This window comes from Scyliorhinus canicula, chromosome 2 (genome assembly GCF_902713615.1).
Source record: "Scyliorhinus canicula chromosome 2, sScyCan1.1, whole genome shotgun sequence".
NCBI lineage: Eukaryota > Metazoa > Chordata > Chondrichthyes > Carcharhiniformes > Scyliorhinidae > Scyliorhinus > Scyliorhinus canicula.
In genome coordinates, this window is record NC_052147.1 from 129521607 (window position 1) to 129548972 (window position 27366).

General features: G+C 44.5%; 1 protein-coding gene across 5 annotated transcripts in view; it reads right to left on the reverse strand.

Moving 5' to 3' along the window:
- Window positions 1-4795: 4795 nt before the first annotated feature.
- pcnt (pericentrin) overlaps window positions 4796-27366 on the reverse strand; it is a 352612-nt gene continuing 330041 nt past the window's right edge. For all 5 annotated transcript variants that reach the window (XM_038786588.1, XM_038786581.1, XM_038786572.1 and 2 more), the window contains 4 exons: window positions 18802-18890; window positions 10715-10865; window positions 9091-9209; window positions 4796-5392 (listed from right to left, as the gene is read on the reverse strand). In XM_038786588.1, the coding sequence (XP_038642516.1) occupies window positions 5349-5392; window positions 9091-9209; window positions 10715-10865; window positions 18802-18890 (403 nt within the window). In that variant the 3' untranslated portion in view covers window positions 4796-5348. The remainder of the gene's footprint in view (window positions 5393-9090; window positions 9210-10714; window positions 10866-18801; window positions 18891-27366) is intronic.

The window sequence follows — 27366 nt, forward strand, 5'->3', positions numbered from 1 at the left end:
AAAATTGCCGTACCTGTGCCCAAAACAATCTGGACAGATATGCGAAGAAAGCTCAGCTCAGCCACACCCGCCCCGTTAATGGCCTCCAGATTGATTTTATAGGACCATTGCCCCCTTGCAGGAATGGTTACAAATATGTGTTAGTTGTTATAGACACATTTACGAAATGGGTTGAAGCATTCCCATCTAGGACTAATACAGCAAAGACCACGGCTAAGATTTTAACCCACCACATCTTTACGAGATGGGGACTCCCCCGCAGCATTGAATCCGACCAAGGTTCCCATTTTACGGGACGTGTAATGAAGAACGTCCTCACAATATTTGGCATTACCCAAAAATTCCATATCGCATACCACCCCCAGTCAAGTGGTATTGTGGAACAAATGAATCGGACCCTAAAAGCAACTCTCAGGAAAATGGTCCAACAAAACAACACCACTTGGGATTCAGTCCTCCCTTTTGCACTAATGTTTTTGCGTAATACTGTTTCCACATCCACAGGATACACCCCACACACTCTCATGACTGGACGCCCCATGAAAGGCACAGAATTTTTACTAGGACTTGACTTGACCAACCCCGAATTGACGGCCCTCACACACAAGAACGCAGTGAAACAATTGGTAGAGAATGTAAAAACAGCTCAGATAGCAGCCGCAGTAAAATTAGGCACAATAAAGAAACAGAGCAAGGCCTGTTTCGACAAGACAGTGCATGCGACTGAGTTTGATGTAGGACAGCAGGTTATGCTATTTACAACCCCAGCATATTCCTGTCACCCAAGTATTCGGGTCCGTATTCGATTGCGGACAAAGTAAGCCCCTCAGTTTATAAGATTAAGTACCCCAACGGAAAGACTGCGTGGTTTCATATAAACCAGCTCAAGGCATATGGCTTGCAGTCTAACCACGCACACCTCGTCATGCTCGATGCAGCACACCACAGGAAACGTATCCCTAGCCTCCCCCAGCACGACCGACCCATCCACGGACTCGATCTCTACTCCGCCCCCAACTCCAGACTCGGCCCCGGAACGCCCACAAGCAGCAGCAGAGACAGCGACTGTGACACAGACTTCAGCCACAGCACACCTCCCTACTATCCAACAGGCCCCACACCCGACGAATCTGAACATAACTCGAGTGATCCGTTCCTGATCACATTCCTCAAGACCACCGCCCTACCATGACGATCCCGACTCCATTCCCACAGAATTAGACACGACTTTTTGGCACTGTGACACTTCGTACAGGCTGGTCCGGAACGACGAGATGGACCCTAAGTCACACCATGCTTTAGCAACCTTCATCCATTCAAGAGTATGGCATCCGGGAGAAGGTGATGACGTTGAGTCTGACTCCCAACACGAGAATCCCTTTGCGACCCTGTTCGCAACAGATAACTAAGGTGTCCAGATGATGTTTTAAGAAGGAACCGCTTGAGAGAGAAACGGTGTCCTTTCTGATGGATCCTGCACGATATTCGTTGCATATTTGTTTGTTTATGTTTGTCAAATGTTCTTTGTTTCAGTTTAAACCACTTCTACGGCCACACGCCACATTTGTCCGCAGAAACCTATGAGAACTTGCCAACAGGCTTCTCAGCAGAAACCTCTCAGAGCTTGCCAGAACCCTGTTCATAACTGCTCTTCTGGTTTGATGGTAGATCCTTTACAGCAACCTCCCACGATGACTACATTCTTGCCCGTTCTTGTCGGTTACTCAGGCAGTGGATAAACGGCAGTGGTTCCCGCCCTGTCTGAGGACCCCCCCCCTCTGATCAGCCAAGCTCGGGTAGAGCACAGCCCGGCCTATCCGGGATCCCATCCAACTCTTAACCGTCGCGGCCCATACGCACCTCATTTCGGCACTCTTGGTTCAAAAAAAGTTCTTGTTTTGTTTTCAGGTAACCCTTCGGTTGCCACCCCTCCTGCTATTTACATCCTCTCAAACATTTGGATGGTAAATCGCACAGGCTGCGAGACGCCTCACACTGTTTCAGTATTTTTAAGTATGTCTGGTCCTGAAATTGGTTTTTAAAAAGAGGGAGTCACAGATGGTGACCAATTATAAAGGGAAATTGGCACTAAAGGACAGACATGCTAACGTACAAGATATTAAACAAGATAGTAACAGAAACTATGCTTGAGCCACAGAATTCCAGAAACAGAGAAGAGAAGAAAAGGAAGAGAAGAAAGAAGACAACAATTAAGACATCCTTCATGTTTTTCGTTATTATGATCCAATGTATTTGGTTGCGCGCGAACGCGAATCCCCTGACCCCAACCCCCCCCCCCCCCGGCCGTTAATGATTCACTTCCCCATAGCACCCAGAGCCCAGTGACAAGTAACAACACCCAACCTGGTGTGATAGGTTTATAACGTGGTACTCCCTTTCATATGTAATTGAATCCCTTCTAGCATTGGCGATACTCTGCAGCATCGTGCAGACTATCCGCATGAGAAAATAGCGAAGGAGAGCCTACCGCTCTCGCACCCCGGTATACAGGATGAGATCCCCTATCTTCGGTTTCCACCAGGCCCCGAACCCCTTGAGATGTAATAAAGAACTTTTGTTTTGTTTGTGCGCCATTTGTAAATAAAGAAATGTGTTTCGTTTGCGACTATAAGGTTGTAAAACTCTGCGCATGACTGCCAAGCCAGAGAAAAATGTGAATGCTGCTATTATGTTTGTACTGTTAGGAAGTTAGTATATTTGGATGATTTAAGTGAGAGTAGTTTATTGAGGATAGTTAGAGGTTCCAGTTCTTGTGTTGTAATGCATGTCCCTTTTATGACATAGCGCCACTTAGAATTGTCAGTTAAAATTTTCTTGCATAGTTATGATCAGTGTAGAGACCATGGAAGAGTGCTCACTGGGTCAGGGAATGAAGACGACGCAGTTATGTGATCCTTCACGCTTCGCGTTAGGGATCACAAGGAGTGAGTGTAGCCACCTGGGTTGGCCACTTCCCGACTTTAAAATGGAGATCCGCTAAGAATGCAGGGAGAAATGGTCAAACGCAGGAAAACAAGCAGGTGCAAAATCTCCTGTATATTAGAACTTGCAGAAACCCAGACAGCACTGAAACTAACAACCATCTACATACTGATGAGCGATCCTTGGGAACAATTGGAAACATTTAAGATAATCGAGGCCAAGCCAGACTCCTCGGCGCCAGCGGGAGCCAAGACAAAGGAAGGCCAACGGACATATAGGAACCGCCCAGCGATCAGCCTCAGTATTGGGGAAATCAAATCAATTGATTGGAAATGGTCCAATCAATTGGAACCAGGTACGGGGTCCGCCCAAAAAGGCGCAAAGCCCCTGGGGACTATAAAATAGAGTCCCCAAGTTCAGTTCGATCTTCTTGGCAGCTCTCAAAGAACTCGACCGTGACTCTCAACTCGGAGAGACTTGCCTAGCAGCTGCACCAACCAAGTAAGTGTCCAGTCAACGCACGCTACGAGATAGGCGCTCTTAACCATTAGTCCATACCAGCTGGAAGCCTGCAGACTCAGAATCGAACGAAAGGCCATTTGTTCCCCTGACCTGGTGGGCCAGTTTCCAAAGTATTGGCCTTTTAGTGTTAGAGATAGTCTAGTGAGTAGTATTTTATGCATGCGTAGCGATTGACTGTGTATATAATAAACGTGTTTTGATTTGAAACTTACTAACTGGTGTATTGAGTTATTGATCAGCACTTGAACTTGAACCTCGTGGTGGTATCATAAAGATACCTGGCGACTCTAGAGCAAGGTGATTAAACAGAGCAAATTAAGTAAAGCACAACGAGCAACAGCAGTCAATGAGTATGGGGAGAATGCGAGCAGGATGTTGACTCACCAACTGAGGAAGCAGGAGGCAGCAAGGCAGATCAGAAAGGTGAAGGTTGGGAGGAGAATTGTGGTCTTAGACTTGGTGGGGGTGAATAGAGTTTTCGAGGACTTTTATGAGGTTATATGAATTATAGCCCTCAGGCGGAGGGGAGGGAATGAAGTGTGTTCTGGACAGGTTGAAGTTCCCCAAGATGGAGCAGGACCTGGGAGAGGGGTTGGGAGCACCCATTGGACTAGTAGAGGTGATGGAGAGTGTGGGGGCAATGCAGGGGAGGGAAGGCCCTGGGCTCAGATGGCTTCCCAGTCGAATTTTATGAAACGTTTTTGGGAGACCTGGGACCCCTGATGGTGAGGACATTCAATGAGGTGAGGGAGAAGCAGGAGCTCACCACCCCCCACCAAACGTTATCACAAGCCTCAATATCCTTAATTTTGAAGAACAACTGGAGCAGTATGGGTCCTACCGCCTGATTTCATTACTGAATGTAGACACCAAGTTGTTAGCAAAGATCTTGGCCTCACGGATTGAGGACTGTGCACCGGGGATGATAGGGGAAGAACCAGACGGGGTTTGTAAAGGGGAGACATTTGTCGGCTAAAGTTAGGCGTTTGTTGAACATTATAATGATGCCCTTGGAGGGACGGAATGTGGAGGGGGCGGTTGTTATGGACGCTGAGAAGGCCTTTGATCAGGTAGAATGGGAATAATTATGAGAGATACTGGGGCGGTTCGGGCAGGGATTTGTGGACTGGATCCGGTTGTTGTATCGGACGCCGCCAGTGAGTGCAAGGACGAACTGGACGAGTTTGGGGTATTTCAGGCTGCCTCGTGGGACAAAGCAGGGATGCCCTTTGCTCTTTAACTTGGCAAATATATATATCTTGGTAGATATTATATATATATATATATATATATATATACTGTATAAATGCCTGAATAAAACAAAAAAAAATGAGAATACAAGTGAGCAACTGTATACTTGCATATGCATGAATGCATTTCACAGCATACAATGTAAACCTTATTTATTTTATGCAAAGAACAAACATTTACAAAAATAACCTCTTTAAAATCTTGCGTGATACATGTAGATGTGGACAGTGGCACACAGGTTTCGGGTCACATTTAAATCTGGTGGAGATGGACTAAAACATCTCGGTCATTGATCATCATTCGTCTGAAGATAAAGTAGTAAATGCACACACCCACAGTGATTAAATGGTGGATATAAAACCCACCCAAGCTGATTGAATAATAAATGTTCAACTGCAGGGGACACAGAAATATTCCATTTGTGAGTAAATGCTACAGAAACATCTGTTTATTTTAAATAAAAGGTTCTCCTGTGCTTTAAACAGTGTGCAGATGTAGCTCCAAACATAATTAGCCCTTGATCACAATAATGAACAATATACATACACATTTTTCTGAAACCATATGTTCAAATTATAAAGCAGGAATTTTGCAGTCTTTGTATTAGATATTGCATTCATATTTGATCCATCTTATTTCAAGCTACTTCTATGCCGAGCTGTTCCTGGAGATGTTCCTGCAAACAATAGAGCAACAGAAAAAGAATGCTGAGAAAGTTTACAGTGACAAATCAGAGATTGCAACAAGACAAAATAAATTATCACTGAGAAGATGAACGAGAGGAGGAATGGAGTCACTCCTTCAACAAGAGTCAGAATGGCTACAGCATTTGACCCATTATGTCCATTAAGTCCCAGAGTACTTAAGGAAGTGGCCCGAGAAATAGTGGACGCATTGGTGATCATTTTCCAGCGTTTTATAGACCCTGGAAGAGTTCCAATGGATTGGAGGGTAGCTAATGACTCCACCTTTTAAAAAAGTAGGGGGAGCGAAAACGGGGAATTATAGACCAGTTAGCCTAACATCGGTGGTGGGGAAAAGCTGGAGTCAATTATTAAGGATGAAATATCTGAGCATTTGGAAAGCAGGGGCAGGATGGTCCAAATCAGGATGGATTCACTAAAGGGAAATCATGCTTGGCAAATCGTCTGGATTTTTTGAGGATGTGACCAGTAGAGTGGACAAGGGTGAACCAGTGGATGTTGTGTATCTGAACTCTCAAAAGGCTTTTGACAAGGTCCCACACAAGAGATTAGCGAGCAAAATTAAAGCTCATGGTATTGGAGGTAGTGTATTGATGTGGATGGTGGACTGGTTGGCAGACAGGAAGCAGAGAGTGGGAATAAATGGGTCCTTTTCAGAGTGGCAGGCAGTGACTAGTAGGGTCACACAGGGTTCAGTGCTGGTACCCCAGGCTGTCCACAATATACATTAATGATTTGGACAAAGGAATTGCATGCAATATCTCTAAATTTGCATACGACACTAAGCTGGGTGGCAGTGTGTGCTGTGAGGAGGATGCAAAGACTCTGCAGGGTGACTTGGACAGGCTGCCTGAGTGGGCAAATACTAGGCAAATGCAATATAATGTGGGTAAATGTGAGGTTATCCACTTTGGTGGCAAAAACAGGAAGGCAGATTATCTGAACGGTGGCAGTTTAGGACAAAGGGAAGTGCAACAAGACCTGAGTGTCTTGGTGGAACAGTCACTGAAGATTAGCATGAAGGCACAGCATGCAGTGAGGAAAGCTAATGGCTTGCTGGCCTTCATAGTGAGAGGATTTGAGTATAGAAGTAGGGAATGTCTTGGTGAGGCAACACCTTGGGTACAGTGTGCAGTTTTGGTCTCCTAGTTTGAGGAAGGACACTTGCTATTGAGCATGTCCAGCACAGGTTCACCAGACTAATTCCCAGGATGGCAGGACTGACATATTAAGAAAAACTGGATCGACTGTGCTTGTACTCACTGCAGCTTAGAAGCATGAGCGGGGATCTCACAGAAGCATATAAAATCCTGATGGGACTGGATAGGCTAGATGCGGGAAGAATGTTCCTGATGTTGGGGATGTTGAGAACTAGGTGTCACACCCAAGAATAAGGGGTTAGCCATTCAGGACTGAGATAAGGAAGAACTTCTCTCAGCGAGTTATGAACTTGTGGAATTCTCTGCCACAGAAAGCTGTTGGGGCCAGTTTGTTGGATATATTCAAGAGAGAGCTGGATGTGGCCCTTGTGGCTACAGGGATCAAGGTGTCTGGAGAGAAAACAGAAGTGGGATACTGAATTTGTATGATCAGCCATGATCATATTGAATGGTGGTGCAGTTTCGAAGGGCTGAATGGCGTACTCCTGCACCTATTTTCTATGTTTCTATAACAGCTCCCACAAGAGCAACTTGGTTAGTCTTACTTCTCTGCAATTTTGCCGTAGCCCTGCAAAGCCCTTCAAGTGCTTGTCCACCTAAGTTGTGAAAGTCATGATTGAACCTACATCCACCACATTCTCAGGCAGTGCATCCAAGGACGATCAACTTCCATAGAATCTCTACACTGCAGGATGCAACTATTCATCCCACTGAGTCTGCACCAACCCTACGAAAGAGTACCCTACCTAGGTCCAACTCCCTGCCCTATCCCCATAACCCCACTGAACGCTTGGACACTCGTATGACCAATTCACCCAACTTGTTGCATAAAATAGTTTTTCATGTTGTCTCTGGTTCTTTTGCCAATCACCTGAAATCCATGTCCTCTAGTTTCCATTTCTCTTCCCAATGGGAACAGCTTCTCTCTACCTCAATTCCTCATGATTTTGAACACCTCTGCATGATTTTGAACACACTTCTTAACCCTCTCTTCTCTAATGAGGAACCCATTTTCTCCATTCTACAAATGTAACTGAAGTACCTGAAAACTGGAACCATGCTCAAATATTTTCTGCTCACTCTCTCAAGTCTTCACAACATTCCCAAAATGAGGTGCCCGGAACCAATGGTTTGTAAAGGTTCATCATAAGTTCCTTACTTTCATAATATAAAGTCCAGGATCCTACATGCTTTTAAAATTAGTTTTTCAACTTTCCTTTCCAGCTTCCAACGAGGTCTCTATATTTCCTTTAGAATTGTACCCTATATTTAACATTACCTTCATCATTCTTCCTCCCAACTTATACCATTTCACACTTCTTTGCATTAAATTTCATCTGTCACATCTTCCCATTCCACCAGTTTGTTGATGTTGCAGCTCTCAAATATTTCTCTTCATTGCTTCTTTCGGTTGTCTGATGCAAAGATCTCAATATCTGTCCATCTCTTATTCTTTTAGGTAGTTGCAGGTCATTCCACTAATACTTTCTCTTTTTTTGTCCCCAACCTTCTTTGGCCTGATTCGGATTAAAATGCCTCTTCATCTTTCAATATTTCATTCTGAATTACGGTGGAGGCCCAAATCAACTTGTAAACTCTATTCATAAATGCTCATTAACACCCGGTGTTTTCCAGCATTTTCTACATTTCATTCAGATTTCAAATACCTGTACTTCATTTTACTTTTTATAAATTACTTGTTGGTTTATTTACAGACGATTACAAGACAAGTTGATAACTACATTCAAATGTTAACATTTTTAAGAGCACCTTCACCGAGTCTGACATCAAAAAGACATTGTGTAGCAGATTTATTAGGAAAGGAAAAAATACAGGTTTCCCCCATTAGTCTTTATGCCAAAAGCACTGGTCGGCAACAATTTGTGATCATACAATTCATTAACTGATAAGATAACCATTGTGTGTTGGGTAAGGGAACTTCCCGTTCCAGATTGCTATCACTTAAAAATGTGTACATGCAGATGCTGGATAAGTGCAGACTTGAGTTTAGCTGCGAGGACCTTAAAAGTTAAACATCTGTTGACATTCAATATTTTGGCTCACACCTGAAGAATGGCCACTTCGGCAATGGAGAGCTGATGATACTTCAGGTCTGGCCGGGCTACTGCGCTCAAGAAGGGAGGGAAGACGACAAACAGTAAAAATAATTCTCGCCACAACGTTGACTGAGGTGCGATGGGCGGCATGGTGGCCAAGTGCTTAGCACAGCTGCCTCACAGCGTCAGGGACCCAGGTTCGATTCCGACCTTGGGAGACCATGTCTGCATTGGATTCCTCCCACAGTCCAAAGATGTGCAGGTTAGGTGAATTTGACATGATAACTTGCCCCAAGTGTCCAAAGATTGGGTGGGGTTACGGGGATACAGTGGGAGATTCAGTCTAGGTAGGGTGCTCTTTCGAGGGTCAGTGCAGACTTAATGGGCCGAATGGCTTCCTTCTGCACGGTAGGGATTCTATGAAAGAAGCATCTGACAGTCATATTTGGGTACCTCCAAGCTGTTGCTGGATTGCCTCGAGCCGTTGGATGTATTCAGTGAGTGAGCGTTCAGGGTCTTGATTGTTCGAGACCCCTGATTGGTCCTGCCCTCCTCCAGATGAGAAATGTGATCTAAAATTTATTTAAAAAGAGAGGTAGGCATCAGTGTTACAGGGTGAAATCCAGCACTCAGTAGTCCATTTTCCCCAAACCCTCTCCATTCACACATGGTAGCCCCTCTTACCAACAACTTCCCCCAACTAATTTGCTCATTCAGCATCACTTCTTCCCAACCCCCTTCACCTCTTTCCACTGGACGCTGCTGCTTCCTCCTCCTTCCCCAACCTGCCAGGCGAACACTGTGGCGCCACCAAGAAGTCACCAGAACATGCCACCCCAGTTGAATGAGTGACAGCTCCCCGAGCCTACTCCCATTCAGCCTCATTACTGGCACAGAATTTCCAGACTTTGAGACTCTCGCCTACTTGTTTGAGCTGGTGATGCGGCAGAGGTCAGGGAATAATATTAAATGATCCAAAAGATGGAATTCTGCAGAATAGTGGATATTTCTCATCTCTGAAACATTTCAGGTATAAAACAATAAGCAAATGATTCACCAAAAACACACATCCCAGCAGTCAGTTCTAATGCAGCACTGATACAGGAATAGCAGTATGTTACTAGGCAAACAAACTTATTGTCACTCTAGTCACAGGAAACAATTAGCTACAGCTTTTCAAATTTCAACATTATCCATCAGGATCCTGCACATGGAAGACTTCTTACTCAAGCTACAGCTTTTGAAAAGGTCAGTCGATAACAGTTAAGATCCCAAAAATCAGGGCTTAATTTGACATTGTCATGGGCCAAGGTTTAGAGAATCCCAAAGTGTATCATGGAGTTCATCTGACCCACAGCTTTTAATAGATTGTGGTATGGGGAGCACACAGCCCACTCTACAGGTGTGGTACAGCAGAAATGGAAAAGTATTTTTTAAAGCAAAACAATGTTTATTCTATGAACTCAAGTTAACCTTTTTAAAACATACAGCAAGCATCTTAGCAACCATCAATTCAAATACAACCCCCAAAGAATACAACACTAAGTAATCCTTACTACATTCCCAAACAACATTCAGCAGACAAAAGACTCTTTAAACACAAAGATCAGGTTTAAATTTGCGATTGAGCAGTTACCACGTTGAAACCAGCAAATGAACATTCATAAGCTTGCAGAGATTCATACACATCCTGCTGTGATTTCAGCTTCTCCAAAACTAAAATGAAACCAAGCCAACCCTGCAGCAAAAAGCCGAAAGCGAAAGTAAAAAGCTGACAAAAGCCCAGCTCCTCCCACTCTCTGACATCACTGCAGTAATAAACACCCATTTCTTAAAGGTACTCTCACATGACAACATCAACCCAAATTATGACTGGCAATGATATACAGTGTATTTAACACCAAGTCAGCATTTAGATTCAGGTTGTACTTTGTGCGTTCCCTCGGCCGCAGAAAATTACTTTGGTACATGTGACAATAAATCAAAATGAAATCAAATCAGGTTTACAAAGCATGTCAGTATTATTTTCAGATTTGATTATCCATGTGGGATATGCATGTTTTGTTCTGTATCTCACCTAATTTGTGATCGATATTGGGACTTTGGTGTTTGGTGACTTGAAATATTAAGTCTTCGAGTGGATATACTGTCTCTGGTTGGTGGTGAATTCATAATGTGAGTCAATGTTGGTTGCTGCTGGCGAAACACCTCGGATCGGATTGTTTGAGCTAGAAACAGAAATGAAGATTTATAACATTCACAGTTGATATGTATGAAAACGATCCACATTTAAGCATTTTCTTCCTTATTTGGATAAATTGCTATGAATGGTACTCTGCAAGATGTTTGGCTGGTCACGAATACTGCATTATTTGTTTTCCAGTCATTTTGTTTCCCGCTTAAAGGTATTACATGATTAGAAATATAAGTTGGGACAATAACAATCATGAAAAAGGAAAAGGAAACATGCATTTCTCTTTATCTCAAAAGAGACAGACAGGGACTGGGTGCATATTGTCCACCAAGTAGACAAATTGTTTTTTCTTCAATTTACACCCTCCATCTATTGAAGAAGTACAATCAGGGGACACCTCTTTATTAATGAGGTCTTTTTATTTAGGGAAGATCAGCTAGAGAAACTTTACGACTGATGCCAACAACAGCATTTATCAAATTTTCAGCTCACCCATGCCTGCCACGGGAACCATTGTGGGATTTGAACCATGGATTTGAGCATTGCTCTAGGGTTATGCTTCGCTAATTCAGTGACCAAAGCCGACTGGCTGTGCAAATATATCATCAAGTGCATTAGTCTTAATGAGAGGCTGTCTACACTTGTCAAATCAGCCAATATTGTGCCATGGAGCAGATTGAATAATCTGTAACAATTCCAAAAGCTTTCTTTCATCTGGTAGCAATAGTTTACCTCCAGAGCCATTTGCCAAGTTTTAGATTTAGTTGGCCACACACAGCATCTATGTTCCAAAGATTAAAAGCCACCTGGATTAGTTTGGATTGTTATTTCTATATGCAATGTGTTTATTGTCCTAATGTGAGTAGCATTTTACAGAAAAAAAATATCTTTAAACAAATAAAACTTGACTTGTTCTGAAAATACTTGGGAGAGGTTTTTCCAGTCAGCAGAGTTCCATAGTCTCGGACTTGTCTTATTCCTTTATCAGAGTTACAAAACCAGAGTTCAAGAGTGTGGACAGGGGCAAACCCCTAATCCAGCTCCTTGCCTGCTCCAAAAACAATTCAAATCTAATCCAATTCATGGTCCCCACAAGAGAGACATACCAGATCCAGGCATTACACCTGACCTCACTCTCATTGTAGCCAAAAGGCCGAATTACAGACCTACCAAAAACACAACTCATTAATCAATCTTTAATGAGCAGTGTTTGGGATAAGTGGCATTAAATTTCGATAATGACAGGTGACATGGGGTCACTAATTTGTTTCCCATCACAAATAACATTTTTATTTTGTCTTCCCTGTATATGATCGGCCTGATGGAAAGAAAAATACCATAGTGCTTGTATTTCCATAGTCAAAATGTGCCATCATCATTGATAGCAATGTGGAAAACCGATTTGTGCTTTGGTAAATAAGTTGCCTACAGTTCAGAGAGAAGAGCTTCAACATTGGTGGGCAGGAGTTTCAGCATATTCTGCTGGCAACTGATGCTTTTCCTTGACCATCCAAAGTTGCTGACATATATAGGTCCCTATGAACCATTTCCCAGATTCCTGTTGAACCACACTTGCTTTGTTGTATTCTCTAAAAATAGGTGTGGTGAAATCCTTTACACCGAAACCTGTCCCCACATTTTCAAACAGCTAAAGAAAACTATATACTGGATTCGTGACAAAAGCTTGTATTGCTTCAGCCTTTCAATCCCAGAGTGGTAAAGAAGACATTCCTCAAGCTAACTTTTAACTTTCCCTGCAGTAGTTGTTATAACTAGGACAGTTTAGGAGAAAGAAATTAGAAACGTATGAGGTAGGACATGGAACTGACCTATGCTGTTAGCTCAGTTGGCTGGGCGGCTGTGTCCAGAGCGACGCCAACAGTGCGAGTTCAATTCGCGTACATGTTGAGGTTTTTATCCCCCTCACCCGAGGTGTTGCGACCCTTAGGTTAAATCACCACCAGTCAGGACTCACTCAAAGGGGAGAGCAGCCTAGGGCCCTCTGAGATTATGGCGACATTAATTCACTTTAATGGTGCCCGGGTATCCTTAGTATCAGTGCTGTGGCTCCGATTTGCTTCCTACCAAAGGAGACTTCTGAAGTGAGGGAAGCTGCACAGTCAGTCATGTTGTACTTGAAAAATATGCAGGAAGTGATGTGAATGAGAAATGTTACAATACAGGAGGGAATTCCATAATCCAGAGCATGAGCCTCGGCCTCTGGATTATTAGTCCAGTGACATTACCACTACCTCCCTGTCTCCCCAGTAAGTGGATCATCACACTGAATAAAGCAACGGCTATGAGCCCTGGCAACATTCCAGCAGACAATTTAGAAAATTACCCAGGTAAGTCCTGTCCATAAAAAGCTGGACAAATCCAATCTGGCAAATTGCTAATTCAGAAGAAAATATTGTGAATGTTGCAGATTGAAAATAAAAACAGGAAATGCTTAAACAGGTCAGGCAGCATCTGTGAAGAGGCAACAGAGTTAATATTTCAATTGAGGAGTCATACAGAGCACAAAGTCAGATGATTGTCGTGCTGGTGAAAGGTATCAGAAATGTTAATTCTTTCTCTCCACGGATGCTACTTGACCTCCTGAATATTCCAGCATTTTCTGTTTTTATTTCAGCAAATTTACTCTCCCATCTGTATATTCTCAACCATCAGTGAAGTGGTGGAAGGTATTGTTGACCAAGATAGTTGTGTTTATTGAAGGTCAGTCATGTCAGGCCCAGGATATCATTGCAGGAATTCCTCAGGGTCGTGCCCAAGGCCCAACAATTTTCAGCTGCTCCACCATGAGGCCATAAGTGGAGAATAGTGTTAATGGTTGATCAAAAACCTATCCGAACAGCCACAAAAATACTCCCCAAGATTGGGTAATCTATGAGGAACAATGTATCTCCTGTCTGCCTAAAATACAAGCTGGAATTTAAAAGAAAGTCTCAGTAATAGTGACCATGATATTGATGATTGTTGTGAAAGACGTTCACTAAAGGCCTGTAGGAAAGGAAATCTGTCACCCTTACCTGGGATCTGACCTATGTGTGACTCCAGACCTATAGAAATGTGGTGGTTGACTTTTAAATGACCTCAGAAATGGCATATCAAGCCTCTCAGTTGCATCAAAACCACTACCAAGTTTAAAACAAATGAAACCAAATAGATCACCTGGCATCAACCCAGACCTTCATTGTCACTGGCTCAAAATCCTGGAACTGGGTAACTGAGTGTGTCTACAGCACTAGGGCTTCAGCGGTTTAAGGCTGCAGGCAGCTCACCAACATTTTCTCGATAGCAGTTAGTAATGCAAAATAAATGCTGGCATGACGAGCAACATCCACATCCCATGAACAGAAAAATACAAAACTCTCCGCCACTTAGATGTATATGAGTAGCAGGTATCTGGGTACATCATCACTAGCAAGTTTCTCTCTATCATACATCATCCAGACTTGCAAAATGTTGTTCTTTCTTCATTGGCACTGGTTCAAAATCGTGGAACTCTCTAGATTCACCGTGGGTGTACCAACACCATATGACTGCAGTGGTTCACCACCACTTCTCAAAGGCAATTAAGGACAGGCAGGAGAAATGACTTTGACGGAGTCAGTGGGAGGGCTGATGAAAGTAGTGCAGTTGATGGTATTTGGACTTTCAAAGGGCATTTTATAAAGTACCATTATAGACTTGCTCGCTAAATTGAAGTGGCACTGAGAACTTGGGTATGAAATTGGCTAAAAGACAGAAAGCAAACAATAGCGGTGAATGATTGTATTCTACCAAAGGCAACTTCTGAGGGGCTGCTCAACTTACTACATTTTTTAATTTTGTGTCATCTACAAATTTTGAAGTTATGCCCTATACATCTAGTCCTGGTAATCAATCTATATAAAAAAGAGCAGTAGTCCTAATGCCAATCCCATGGCTACACAATTGTATTATTATGCAGAAAACAACCATTTGTAACATTACTTCACTTTGCTTGTTTCACCTCATCTGCTGCTGAAACTATTATCCATGTCTTGGTTTCCTTTCGATTCAACTATTCCAACTCCTGGTTGGTCTCCCACATTCTAGCCTCCGTAAACTTGTAGTCATCCAAAACTCTGCTGCCCATGTTGCCCTTGCAGCAAGTCCCACTTCCCTTTCACACTTGTGCCACACTGACCTCGCTAAGGGAACCATCCAACAGTATCCACCAACTCCTTTCACTGCACGGCCTCACAAATGTTACATGCTGACCACAACCTGATGGACCTTTGGGAAAAGGTGTTTTTCTGCCTAAACCTTTCCATGAGACAGGGGTAAGGCACTATTTGGAGACCTATAGAATATCCCAAGTAACATGAACGTACCTTTCTTGCGATTTGTAAATTTGGATCCTATACTTTCCCCCCTTTAAGTCATCCTCTCCTTCTAACTATATAATGTCTTCCTTTTCATCTGATTTATCTTTTCTGAACAGTGTCCTTTAATATTAAGCACACAGTGCTCATCATTCTAAGTCACGTTTCTGTTACTAACACTGCATATTACCATATGGCTGTGTGTGCTTGTAGATCACCAACCTTATTCACCACAAATTATTCAACATGCTCACTTGACTCTCCTTGTTCCTCTTTTCTACTTGCATATGCTGGTGCCCATCCACTGTCAATTCAGTTTAAACCACCCCTCCCCCAAACCAGGATAGAGAGCCTCCCCATGAGGACATTGGCCCAAGTCCTGTAGAGGTGCAACCTGTCTCTTTTAACAGTTTTTAAAAAAAAATTTAGATTACCCAATTATTTTTTCCAATTAAGGGGCAATTTAGCGTGGCCAATCCACCTACTCTGCACATTTTTGGGTTGTGGGGGCGAAACCCACGCAGACACGGGGAGAATGTGCAAACTCTACACGGACAGTGACCCAGAGCCGGGATCGAACCTGGGACCTCAGCGCCGTGAGGCGGTTGTGCTAACCACTAGGCCATCGTGCTGCCCCTCTTTTAACAGTTTTTAATCAAAGTTACAAATCCTATGTGACTGTGACAAAAGTAAAGTCCCTGCCTTGTGCTTCTCGATCTTTGACACAATTGATCACACCATCGTCCTCCAATACTGTCCAGCTAGGTGGGACCTCATATGCGTACCATTACTCAGCCCATCTATCTCCACCTCCGGACTTTTCCCTCGTCTCAGCTCATCAACTGCAAACTTTTTTTTCATGCCTTCATTATCTTGAGATTTGCCGACTCCAAAACACAGCTGGCTGGTCTCATACATTCTTCTGGTCATCTAAAATGCTACTGCCTGCGCCTCAACTCTCAGCAAGTCAGTTTTCCCCGTCACCTTTGTGTTCACTCACCTATATTAGCTCCTGGTCAAATGCTTTAATTTTCAAATAGTCATCTTGCTTTCATATCTCTCAGTAGTCTTTGTCCCTCCCTATCATTGTAGTCTGCTCGAGCCCCAAAACCATCTGCAATATCAGCGCTCCTCTAATCTCCTCTAATTTAAGCCTCTTATGCAACAGCAGTTTTCATTGCTGCACCATTGGTGGCCTGCCTTCTGTTTCCTTTGCCCCAAGCTCTGGAAATAACTTTCCTATACCACTCCCCTCAATACTTCTAGTTCATCCTTTAAGACACTCCTTAATGCCCATCTCTTTTTCCAAGCTTTAGTCACCTGACCTAATATCTCTATGTGGCTCAGTATCATGCTTTCCTTTATAAAGCTCCAGTGAAGTCCCTTGGAATGTTTCATTATGTTAAAGATATTATAAAAATAAACATTAATATATAAATAATAAGTTTAAAAAAATAAATTTGGAGTACTCAATTCATTTTTTTCAATTAAGGGGAATTTAGTGTGGCCATTCCACCTACCCTGCACATCTTTGGATTGTGGGAGTGAGACCCGCGCAGACATGGGGAGAATGTGCAAATTCCACAAGGACAGTGACCCAGAGCTGGGATCGAACCTGGAACCTCGGCGCCATGAGGCAGCAATGCTGACCACTGCGCCACTGTGCTGCCCAATATATAAATATTAAGCTGTTGTTGTTTTGAGCAGATGCCTCAAGCCACTTCAGTGATCTTTTCTAGCTTCTGATTTATATTCTTGCTAGCTAGTGCGTGACACTGGGAGATTGCCACTTTCAAAGTCTGACTTTTGTAACCTCTTTCCTATTTCTAGATAATCTGTACTGAGGACTTCAATAACCACCTTCTCTATGTAAAAATAATTTTAGACATCATGATCATAATGCACTGCCTGAAAGGGTGGCAAAAGCAGATTGAATCATTTTCAAAAGGGAATTGGATAATTAGCTAGAATCATTATAGCACATTAAGTCCATGCCAGCTGTCGGAAGCAACCCACTTGGTCTCATTCCCAGTTCTATGCCTATCGCCCCGCAAGACTATTTTCCTCAAGGGTCCATCCAATTTCACTGAAATTATTGATCATCTTCATTCCATTACCCTTATAAGGCAATGAGTTCCAAGTTAATACTACTCCTACGTGAAGTTCTTCCTCACGTACCGCCTTGCCTACCTCTTGCCCAAATCTCATGTCTGCATCCCCTCATCCTTTTAGGTTTCACTGATGGGAACATCTTTTCTTTCGCTACCTTATTTAAACCCATAATAATCTTGTACGCCACCATCAAGTCTCCCCTCAACCTCCTTGCCTTCAAAGAGAACAACCTCAGCTTGTAACTAAATTCTCCCATCCTTGGAACCATTCTAGTAAATCTGCTCTGTAACCTTTGCAGGATCTTCATGCCCTTTTCAATGTATGGTGACCACAACTGGACACAATGCTCTTGTTGTGTCCTAACCAGACCTTTATAAAGATTTTGCATAACTTCCCTGTTTTTATACTCAATGCTGGTTATTTGCGAAGCAAAAGTCCAGGGGCAGGATTCTCCGATCTGCAAGCCGGGTTTTCCGGCGCGGCACACCCCCGCCAGCAGCGGGATTCTGTGTTCCCGCTGCCGGCTAATGGGGTTTCCCATTATGGCCACCCCACGCCATCAAGTAACCTGCAGACGTGGGTGTGGTGCCGGCAGACTAGAGGATCCCACCAACAGAGAATTCCGCGACACATGATTTGCTGATTACACTATATGTAGTGTCACCTTCAAAGATCTATGCATGTGAACCTCAAGTCCTTATGTCCTTACACACCAATAATAATAATAATAATAATAATAATAATAATAGCTTATTGTCACAAGTAGGCTTCAATGAAGTTACTGTGAAAAGCCCCTAGTCGCCACATTCTGGCGCCTGTTCAGGGAGGCCGGTACAGGAATTGAATCCGCGCTGTTGGACTTGTTCTGCATCACAATCCGGCTGTTTAGCCCCACTTTAAGGGAGAAAGTATGCAGGGCGATGGGGAAAGAGAACAGGATAGCTTTTTCAAGGAACCAGCAGAGGTAAGGTGTTTTGAATGGTCTACTTCTGTTATATCATTCTACGGTCCTGATCTACCTACTCATTTTACCTTGCAAAGAAAAGTACTGCAGACCTATACGCTTATCATAGGTACTCAAAAATATGCCACACTGTGATCCTATGCCATGAGAACCATGGCCAACTATGAACCTATGCTATATGTGAAACAAGTACTGTTATTCTTGAATTGCGAGAATTAACGTGAAAGAATTGATAATGTTGGGTGAACAATTTTTTCTTCTGGCCTCGTGTAGAACATGGAAACAATAACATTTCTTGTGCGTATTAAATAAATGGAAACTTGACAACAGACCAAATTGTATGGGATATGGAGAATATACTGGATTAACAGTTTCTCTTTTTTCTCTCCCCGATATTCTTAATTACAAAATAATTTTGCCATGCTAATCAAACATTGCTCAAGATACGCAAATATATATGAAGAATACATTGCATGATTCTTCATCTACTTAAACATCAGCTAAACTCCAGTTTGGAGAAATAATACTTCAGCTCATACCTTGGCCACTTCCATTTCCATTCGCTGGGGGTGCAGGGTATAGACCTTTTCTTGTCGCTTTCTGCCATTTCTTCACAAGGAATTTCAGCCTGAAGTGGAATATTAATAACATTGATGGAAGCCAGAACAAAACTCATACACAAAAGTCAACATCTTGTTGAATGTCAGATGAGACAAACAATGTCCTTTTCATCGCCAGTGACGACGTTTTAAGTACCTACTTCTTACTTACTTGTTCTTGATGAGTGTGATTTTTTGTCTCCATAACCAGGAAAACTTTCATACTCAATGTCCAAACACTAATTATAAAGAGCAAGTAAACAGGGCATCAACAGATGACAGCAATAAAGAATCTATTGTTCACATGGATGGTGGCGAATAAAATGCTTGCTATATAACTTGCAAAAGTTCACCATCCTCTGCACTGACACTGTAGAACAAGTCCCTTGTGATTTTATTTCCCAGGTGATAACATGGGTTCTATGATAAAGAAAAAGGAACAGCAGCAAATCCATAACTGCCCCTTAGGTGTATTTGAATAGTAAAGAGAGCCATGTTGTTGAAGCTTTTCATCTTGCATTTATCAGAACAAACGCAAGAATGCCAAATTTCAAATGATCACAATAATATCATAATATCACAACATAATACCAAAGGAGAAAAGGGCACTAATTGGTTGACAAATTGACTCTGATTGGCTGAGGCATTGCCATGGAAAAAACAGAGATCTATAGGCTCTCTTTGCGCCAACATTTTCACCGCTTTCCACAAGATATATGTTTTGATGGAATGAACTCTGGCTTTCTCCAACAAGCACATTTCCAATAGTAGATGATATGTTTGCAATCTTTGAATCCACAATGGCATTTAAGAATTTGCTTGAGACGCAGCATTTAAAAATGTTCCCTTTCCTCAACATGCTAATTTTTAAAATATGCTAATGAATTCTCCACCACTGTCTATCACAAGCTTATCTTCACCAGTTATTATACACATTGGGATTCGTGTAGTTCAATGAGCTATAAAATTGCCTTTCAACACTCAGGCAAATAGGGCCCTAGTCATTTTATCATTTTGCACATTTGACGCAGAAAGAGAGGGAATGAAAGCTATCCTGTGGAACAATGGTTATCCTGATCAGATTACTGTGCATCACACAACTTGTAAATGGGTCAAAAGGTTACTTTCTGACTTGAAAAATCCAGTCTCCTTCAAATTACCCTGGAAAGTCAAAGTATCTCAAAAGTTTGAACACGTTAAAGATGTTCAAGTTTCTAATCTTAAAAATTATATTTTCCATCAACTGGATGCTGGTGAAAGTCCAAAAGATGTTTTTGCCTACCACACAGTTGAGCAACGTCGTGTACAAATTTCAATGTGGTGTGATGCCAGGTATGTAGGCTATACATCCAGCGATTGGTTGAGTGAATCAAACATAATTCTCTTCTGGTTGTTTGTAACCAGCTGTACTCAATCAGCCTGCACTTGTAAAACCCGAAACAAAACTATTCGAACAAAACTATCACGGACTTCCTGTGGCGTTCGCGAGCGGAGCGGCCGCGTTCAGAAGAAGCTCCCGTCGGTCTGCGATATCGTGGTCCTTTTCAGGGGGTTCCCCGCTGATTTTTCGGAAGAATTAAACCTCTCCGGGGTCGGCCCTGCCTCCCTCGCGCTGTGAAGCAACAAAGCTCCGTTTCACGGAGCCGGAGGGTTGGAAGGGCAGGAGAGGAGAGACTGGTCCCGCTGGGTTTGGCGGAGCAGCTGCATGTGGAGGAGGAGCGGGGATCGCGACGGTGTTCCCTAACCCTGAAAGCCGAAGGGCTCAAAGAGCACGGAGAGAAAATTTTTTTTTTCTCTCTCCTGAAAACTTGAAAGGAGCATTGGGGGCGGAGCCAAATGGAGGCCGAGGCGGCAGGCCCGAAGCCAGGCCGCGATGTAGGTGAGATGTCCCGCATCGGATGGCTCCCGCCTAGAATGTGGTAAGACGACTGAAGCCCAGTCCCAGGAAAATTCTGGAGGTATACAAAAAAGAAGAGAAAGAAGTTTTAAAGAAATTTGAGATTGAAGAAGGAAGGGCGAGAAAAAGGAAAAATAATAAGCCGTTAAAGGATGAGAAAAGCAGCATCGAGGAAGGGAGGAAACACGGGCTCGTCATTGAATGAGAGGACGAGCAAAAGTGCTGACAAGGTGGCGGAGGCCGGACCGCATGGTAGGGCTGTACTACTTACGGTGGAGTAGATGACCGAGGTGATGGCAGTGGAGCTGGAAAAGCAGTTTCTGAGGGACATGGAGGCTTTGAGGAAGGAGATGGCAGTCGCAATGAAGTCATTGGTGCAGGAGGCAATCGCCCTGGTGAGAGTAGCTGTGGCAAAGACATCGGCCGAGGTGAGAGCTGGGCGAGAAGATGAAGGAGGAGGAGGCCGTGTCGCAGCACAGTGACCAGCTCACCTCGATGGGGGACCAGCTGCGGAGGGTGGTGGAGGTCAACAAAGGACTCCGAGAAAAGCTCGAGGACTTGGAGAACCGCTCGAAGCGGCACAATTTGAGAATTGTGGGCTTGCCTGAAGGGATAGAGGGTCCAAGGACAACAGAGTACTTCGCTAAGAAATTGGCAGAGCTGATGGGGGAGGGCGAGAACCCCTTCCGGTACGAGCTGCACCAAGCTCATCGGTCGTGAAGGCCGAAGCCCAAAGTGAATGAGCTGGCAAGAGCAGTAATCATCTGCTTTCATAAGTACTGCATGAAGGAGAAGGTGTTAGGCTGAGCAAAGCAGAAGCGCGAGGTGCAGTGGGATGGTGCTGGAGTTCGGATCTACCAGGACTTGACGGTGGAGTTGGCAAAAAGACGAGCGGTGTTCGGGCAAGTGAAGACGGCACTGTACAAAAAGGGGGTGCGATTTGGTATGGTATACCCGGTGAAGCTGAGGGTGACGTATGATGCCAAAGACTTTTATTTCGAGACAGCGGAGGCGACTGAGGCGTTCGTGAGGGTAGAAGGCTTGGGACAGACGTGAGGAGCGGAGCTGGAAGAGAGACTGTGGACTGTGATTGGGGAGCTGTAAAATGTATAAATGCTGTAACTTTCTTTTTACTGACGTGTATTGTAATTTATATCTCTTCACATTGTTACAGAGTTCAAGTTATTGGTTGGGTCGATTGGCATTCTGTTTTGCAACGGTTATATCTTAGTTTAGTGAATTGTATGGGTTGGATTGATGTTTTTTCTTTCTCTGGGACTGGGTGGGAGGGGACAGTATATCTTGGCGGGGGGGGAGCCACCCGTGCTGGCTAACTAAAGTTGGCTAGTGAACGGAGGTGAGGTGAGAGGAGGGCTGCCGACATTGGAGCCTAGTTAGCTGGTTTCATAGAACATAGAAAAATACAGCACAGAACAGGCCCTTCGGCCCACGATGTTGTGCCGAACTTTTGTCCTAGATTAAGAACAAATTAATCTACACCCCATCATTCTACCGTAATCCATGTACCTATCCAATAGCCACTTGAAGGTCCCTAATGTTTCTGACTCAATTCCACAGGCAGTGCATTCCATGCCCCCTCTACTCTCTGGGTAAAGAACCTACCTCTGACATCCCCCCTATATCTTCCACCATTCACCTTAAATGTATGTCCCCTTGTAATGGTTTGTTCCACCCGTGGAAAAAGTCTCTGACTGTCTACTCTATCTATTCCCCTGATCACCTTATAAACCCCTATCAAGTCGCCCCTCATCCTTATCTGTTCTAATGAGAAAAGGCTGAGCACCCTCAACCTTTCCTCGTAAGACCTACTCTCCATTCCAGGCAACATCCTGGTAAATCTCCTTTGCACCTATTCCAAAGCTTCCACATCCTTCCTAAAATGAGGCGACCAGAACTGCACACAGTACTCCAAATGTGGCCTTACAAAAGGTTTGTACAGCTGCATCATCACCTCATGGCTCTTAAATTCAATCCCTCTGCTAATGAACGCTAGCACACCATAGGCCTCCTTCACAGCTCTATCCACTTGAGTGGCAACTTTCAAAGATCTATGAACATAGACCCCAAGATCTCTCTGCTCCTCCACATTGCCAGGAACCCTACCGTTAACCCTGTATTGCGCATTCATATTTGTCCTTCCAAAATGTACAACCTCACACTTTTCAGGGTTAAACTCCATCTGCCACTTCTCAGCCCAGCTCTGCATCCTATCTATGTCTCTTTGCAGCCGACAACAGCCCTCCTCGCTATCCACAACTCCACCAATCTTCGTATCATCTGCAAATTTACTGACCCACCCTTTAACTCCCTCATCCAAGTCATTAATGAAAATCACAAACAGCAGAGGACCCAGAACTCATCCCTGCGCTACGCCAGGGGCGATTTGATGTCAATAATGGATAGGGGCAGATCAGGCACATAGGGCAGGTCCTGGTGGTATGGTGATGGTGGTTAAGAAGAGTGTGGGGGGGGGGGGGGGGGGGGGGGGGGGTGTGTGTGTGTGAGAGACCCCCAGTTAGGATAGTCACGTGGCACGTGAGGGGGTTAGGAGGTCCGGTCAAGAGTGCTTGCCCATCTTAAAAGTTTGAAAGCCGATGTAGCAATGCTGCAGGAGACTCACTTAAGTTTGAAGGTCCAGGGTTAGTCAGGTGTTTCACTCTGGACTTGACGGAAGGGCTCAAGGGATAGCGGTAATGGTTAGCAAAAGAGTACGCTTCCAGATGGAGAAGGTGGTGGCAGATCAGGGGGGTAGATATGTGATTGTGACAGGGGCGCTGGAGGGGAGATTAGTGGTGCTGTTAAGTGTATACGGCCCCCGATGACTATGTTTGTTTGTTTAATTTTAATTTATTCTTACGTTCTCTTGTTGTTTACTGGGTTTGGAGGGGGTGGGGGGGGGGATGTGATACATGCGTTGATATGGTCTGGGGGGTGTTACAGTTATTATGGGGTTATATTGTTGCTTTTCATTGTTTGTTGTCATATTTTCTGTAAAAAATTCCAATAAAAATTATTTTTTAAAAAAAAGTGTATACGGCCCCAATTGGGATGTTGTGGGATGCGCAAAGGTGTTTGGGGCCATTCCCGAAATGGACACACATGAACTGATAGTGGGAGCGGACTGGAACGTGGTGCAGGAGCCAAGGTTGGACAGGTCACAGCCGCGCTCGCTGGTCCCATCAGGGGGGGGGGCGGCGCGAGCGAAGGCGTTGGCTGGGCTAATGGTGGAAATGGGAGGGGTGGGCCCTTGGCGGTCTCTGCACCCAAGGGAGCAGGAGCACTCGTTTTTCTCAGCAGTCCATAAGGTATACTCATATATTCGCGGATCGATTTTTTCGTGGTGGGGAAGGCTTTGCTGGCTGGTGTTATGGGGTCGGAATACTCGGCAATTGCAGTGTCAGATCATGCTCCACATTGGGTGGATATGGTACTGGAGAAGGGGGTAGCACAGAGGCTGGGGTGGAGATTAGGTGTGGGAGTTTTGGGGGACCAAGTGTTCTGTGACAAAATTGAAAAGGTCATTAAGGAATATGTAGGTTTCAACTGTACGGGTGAGGTGTTGAAGGCGGTCATCTGGGAGGCTCCAAAGGCAGTGGTGAGGTGTGAGGGAATTTCGTTTAAGGCCAGGGTGGACAAAGAGGAGAGGTTGGAGCAGCAGAGGGTAATAGATCAGATGTTGGAGGTAGATAGGAGTTATGCAGAGGATGGGGTCCCAGCAAAGCTGGAAAAGAGGAAGGAACTACAGGCGAGCTTTGATCGACTATCTACCAGGAAGGCGGTACGCCAACTGAGACGAGCAAGGAGTTTACGAACATGGAGGTATCTTAGCAGGTCAGCTCCGGAGGGAAGCAGCAGCAAGGGAAATTATGTAGGTGAGGGATAGGGCAGGGAAGTTGGTGGTGGCTCCGGATCTGATTAACAAGGTTTTTGAGGAATTGTATGAGAGGTTGTATAGGTCACAGCCACCTGAGGGAGACCGTGAGATGCAGGCATTTCTAGATGGGTTGGAGTACCCGAGGTTCGGGGAGGGGGACAGGGCTACATTAGAAAGAGTGATAGTGAAAAATGAAAAAAATGAAAATCGCTTATTGTCACGAGTAGGCTTCAATGAAGTTACTGTGAAAAGCCCCTAGTCGCCACATTCCGGCGCTTGTCCGGGGAGGCTGGTACGGGAATCGAACCGTGCTGCTGGCCTGCTTGGTCTGCTTTAAAAACCAGCGATTTAGCCTGGTGAGCTAAACCAGCCCCAGATAAAGGATGCGATGGGAGGATGCAGTCGGGGAAGGTGGCAGGGCTGCATGGGTTTCCAGTGGCAGGGCCGGTTGGGTTTCCGGTGGAATATTATAAAAAAATTCAAGGATATGTTGGCACCCCGATGGAGGGTACGTTTGAAGAGGCGACAGGGAAGGGGATGTTTCCACAAACTTTGGGGCAGGCATCGATTTCCCTGTTGCTAAAAATAGATAAGGATCCGATGGAGTGTGGGTCGCATAAGCCCATATCACTTCTGAATGTGGACGCAAAAGTATTGGCAAAGGTACTGGTGGGTAGGCTGGAGGAGTGCCTCCCGAAGGTGAGAGGTGAAGATCAGACGGGGTTCGTGAGAGGAAGGCAGCTCTTTTCAAACATTAGAAGGGAATTGAACATCATTATGGCACTGGCAGAGGGGAAGGAAACAGAGGTGGTTGTGGCATTGGACGCTGAGAAGGCTTTTGACCGGGTAGAATGGGGGATACTTCATTCTGGAACGGTTTGAGATTGGTCCAAAATTTGTGAACTGGGTAAAGCTACTATATAAGGAGCCGAGGGCGAGTGTCCACACAAACAACATCAGCTGAGATACGCTTCTTTCCATCGTGGGATGTCCTATGTCCCCCCCTGCTGTTTGCACTCACGATTGAGCCGTTAGCCATCGTATTAAGAAGTTTGGGGGTATGGAAAGGTATTTTGTGGTGTCTCGACCAGGGATGGGCGCAGGGACTCACTTTAGTTACCTGGGGTGCAGGTTGCCCGGGAGTGGGGAGGGCTCCGCAGGTACATTTCTCGTTTGGTGGGGAGAGTGAAAGCTGATCTGGCAAGGTGGGATGGTCTCCCTCTGTCACTGGCGGGTCGGGTACAGGCGGTTAAAATTAACGTGTTGCCGCGATTTCTGTTTATTTTTCAACGCCTGCCAATTTTTCTGCCAAAGGCTTTTTTCAGAGAGATTGAGGAAAGGATTACGTTGTTCATATGGGGAGGGAAGGTGGCCAGAGTTAGAAAGGTGCTACTACAGAGGGGAAGGCAGGCAGGGGTTTGGGTATTCTGAACCTGATGTATTACTACTGGGCGGTGAATGTGGAGAAGGTGCAGAGCTGGGTCAGAGGGGTTGATTCCCAGTGGGTCAGAATGGAGGAGAGTTTGTGCAGGGGGTCAGGATTGAAAGCACTAGCAACAGCACCGCTCCCGATGGCCCCGGGGAAGTACTCAGGGAGTCAGGTAATAATAGCTTCATTGAAAATTTGGGGGCAGTTTCGCCAACACTTCGGGTTGGGGGCAGGGTCAAGGGAAATGCCGATTCGAGGGAACCACAGATTTGAGCCAGAGAGGTGGGATGGAAATTTTCGGAAATGGGAGGAGAAGGGGATGAAGATACTGAAAGATCTGATTCTACGGGGTCGGTTTGCAGGATTGAAGGAGCTGGAAGCGAAGTATGGTTGGAGCACGGGGAAATGTTTTGATACATGCAGGTTCGAGATTTTGCCAGAAAGGAGATACAGAATTTCCCGGAGGAGCCAGCCTCCACATTTCTGGAGGAGGTGCTGACGACAGGGGGGTCTGGAGAAGGGGGTAGTGTCAGCGGTTTATGGAGTTATTTTGGAAGATGAGAAGGCACCACTGGAAGGGATCAAAGCAAAGTGGGAGGAAGAGTTGGGAGAGGATATGGAGGAGAGGTTCTGATGTGAGGTGCTCCGAAGAGTGAATTCCTCCACCTCGTGCGTGAGGTTGGGGCTGATACAGCTGAAGGTGGTATACAGAGCCCACCTTACGAAGGCGAGGATGAGCCTTTGAAGGAGTAGATGTGTGTGAACGTTGCGCGGGGGGGGGGGTGGGGAGATGGATGGATGCACTTTCAAGAACTGGATAACATCAAACATTAGTTGGGAGGGGTGGGTGGGAGGGTTGGGGCGGTGTGTTAATGATGGTTATGGGTGATTCCTGATTCCTTTTTGTCATTTGTTTATGTGAACATGTGGGCAAATATTTGGGGTTTGGTGGGAGGATGGGATCGTTGTTATTGATATGGGGATTGATATATTTGTTACTGATTATTGTTTTTGTTGGTGGGTGTAAATTTGGGAGAAAATGTGAAAAAGGAGAATAAAAAAATATTTTAAAAAAGAACAAAACTATCACAACTACTATTAGACATGCTACTTAAAAAAATCTGTACTTAGAGAACAATTCTGCGTGCGTTAATAGCTACACTGATAACCAATTTAAGACAATCAGTTGAGCTCATAATAGGACTCATTTATGCTTGCGGGAAGCCACTTACATTCATATGCAGAGACCCATTCTCTGCAAACGAACAAAATATGCAACTTTTT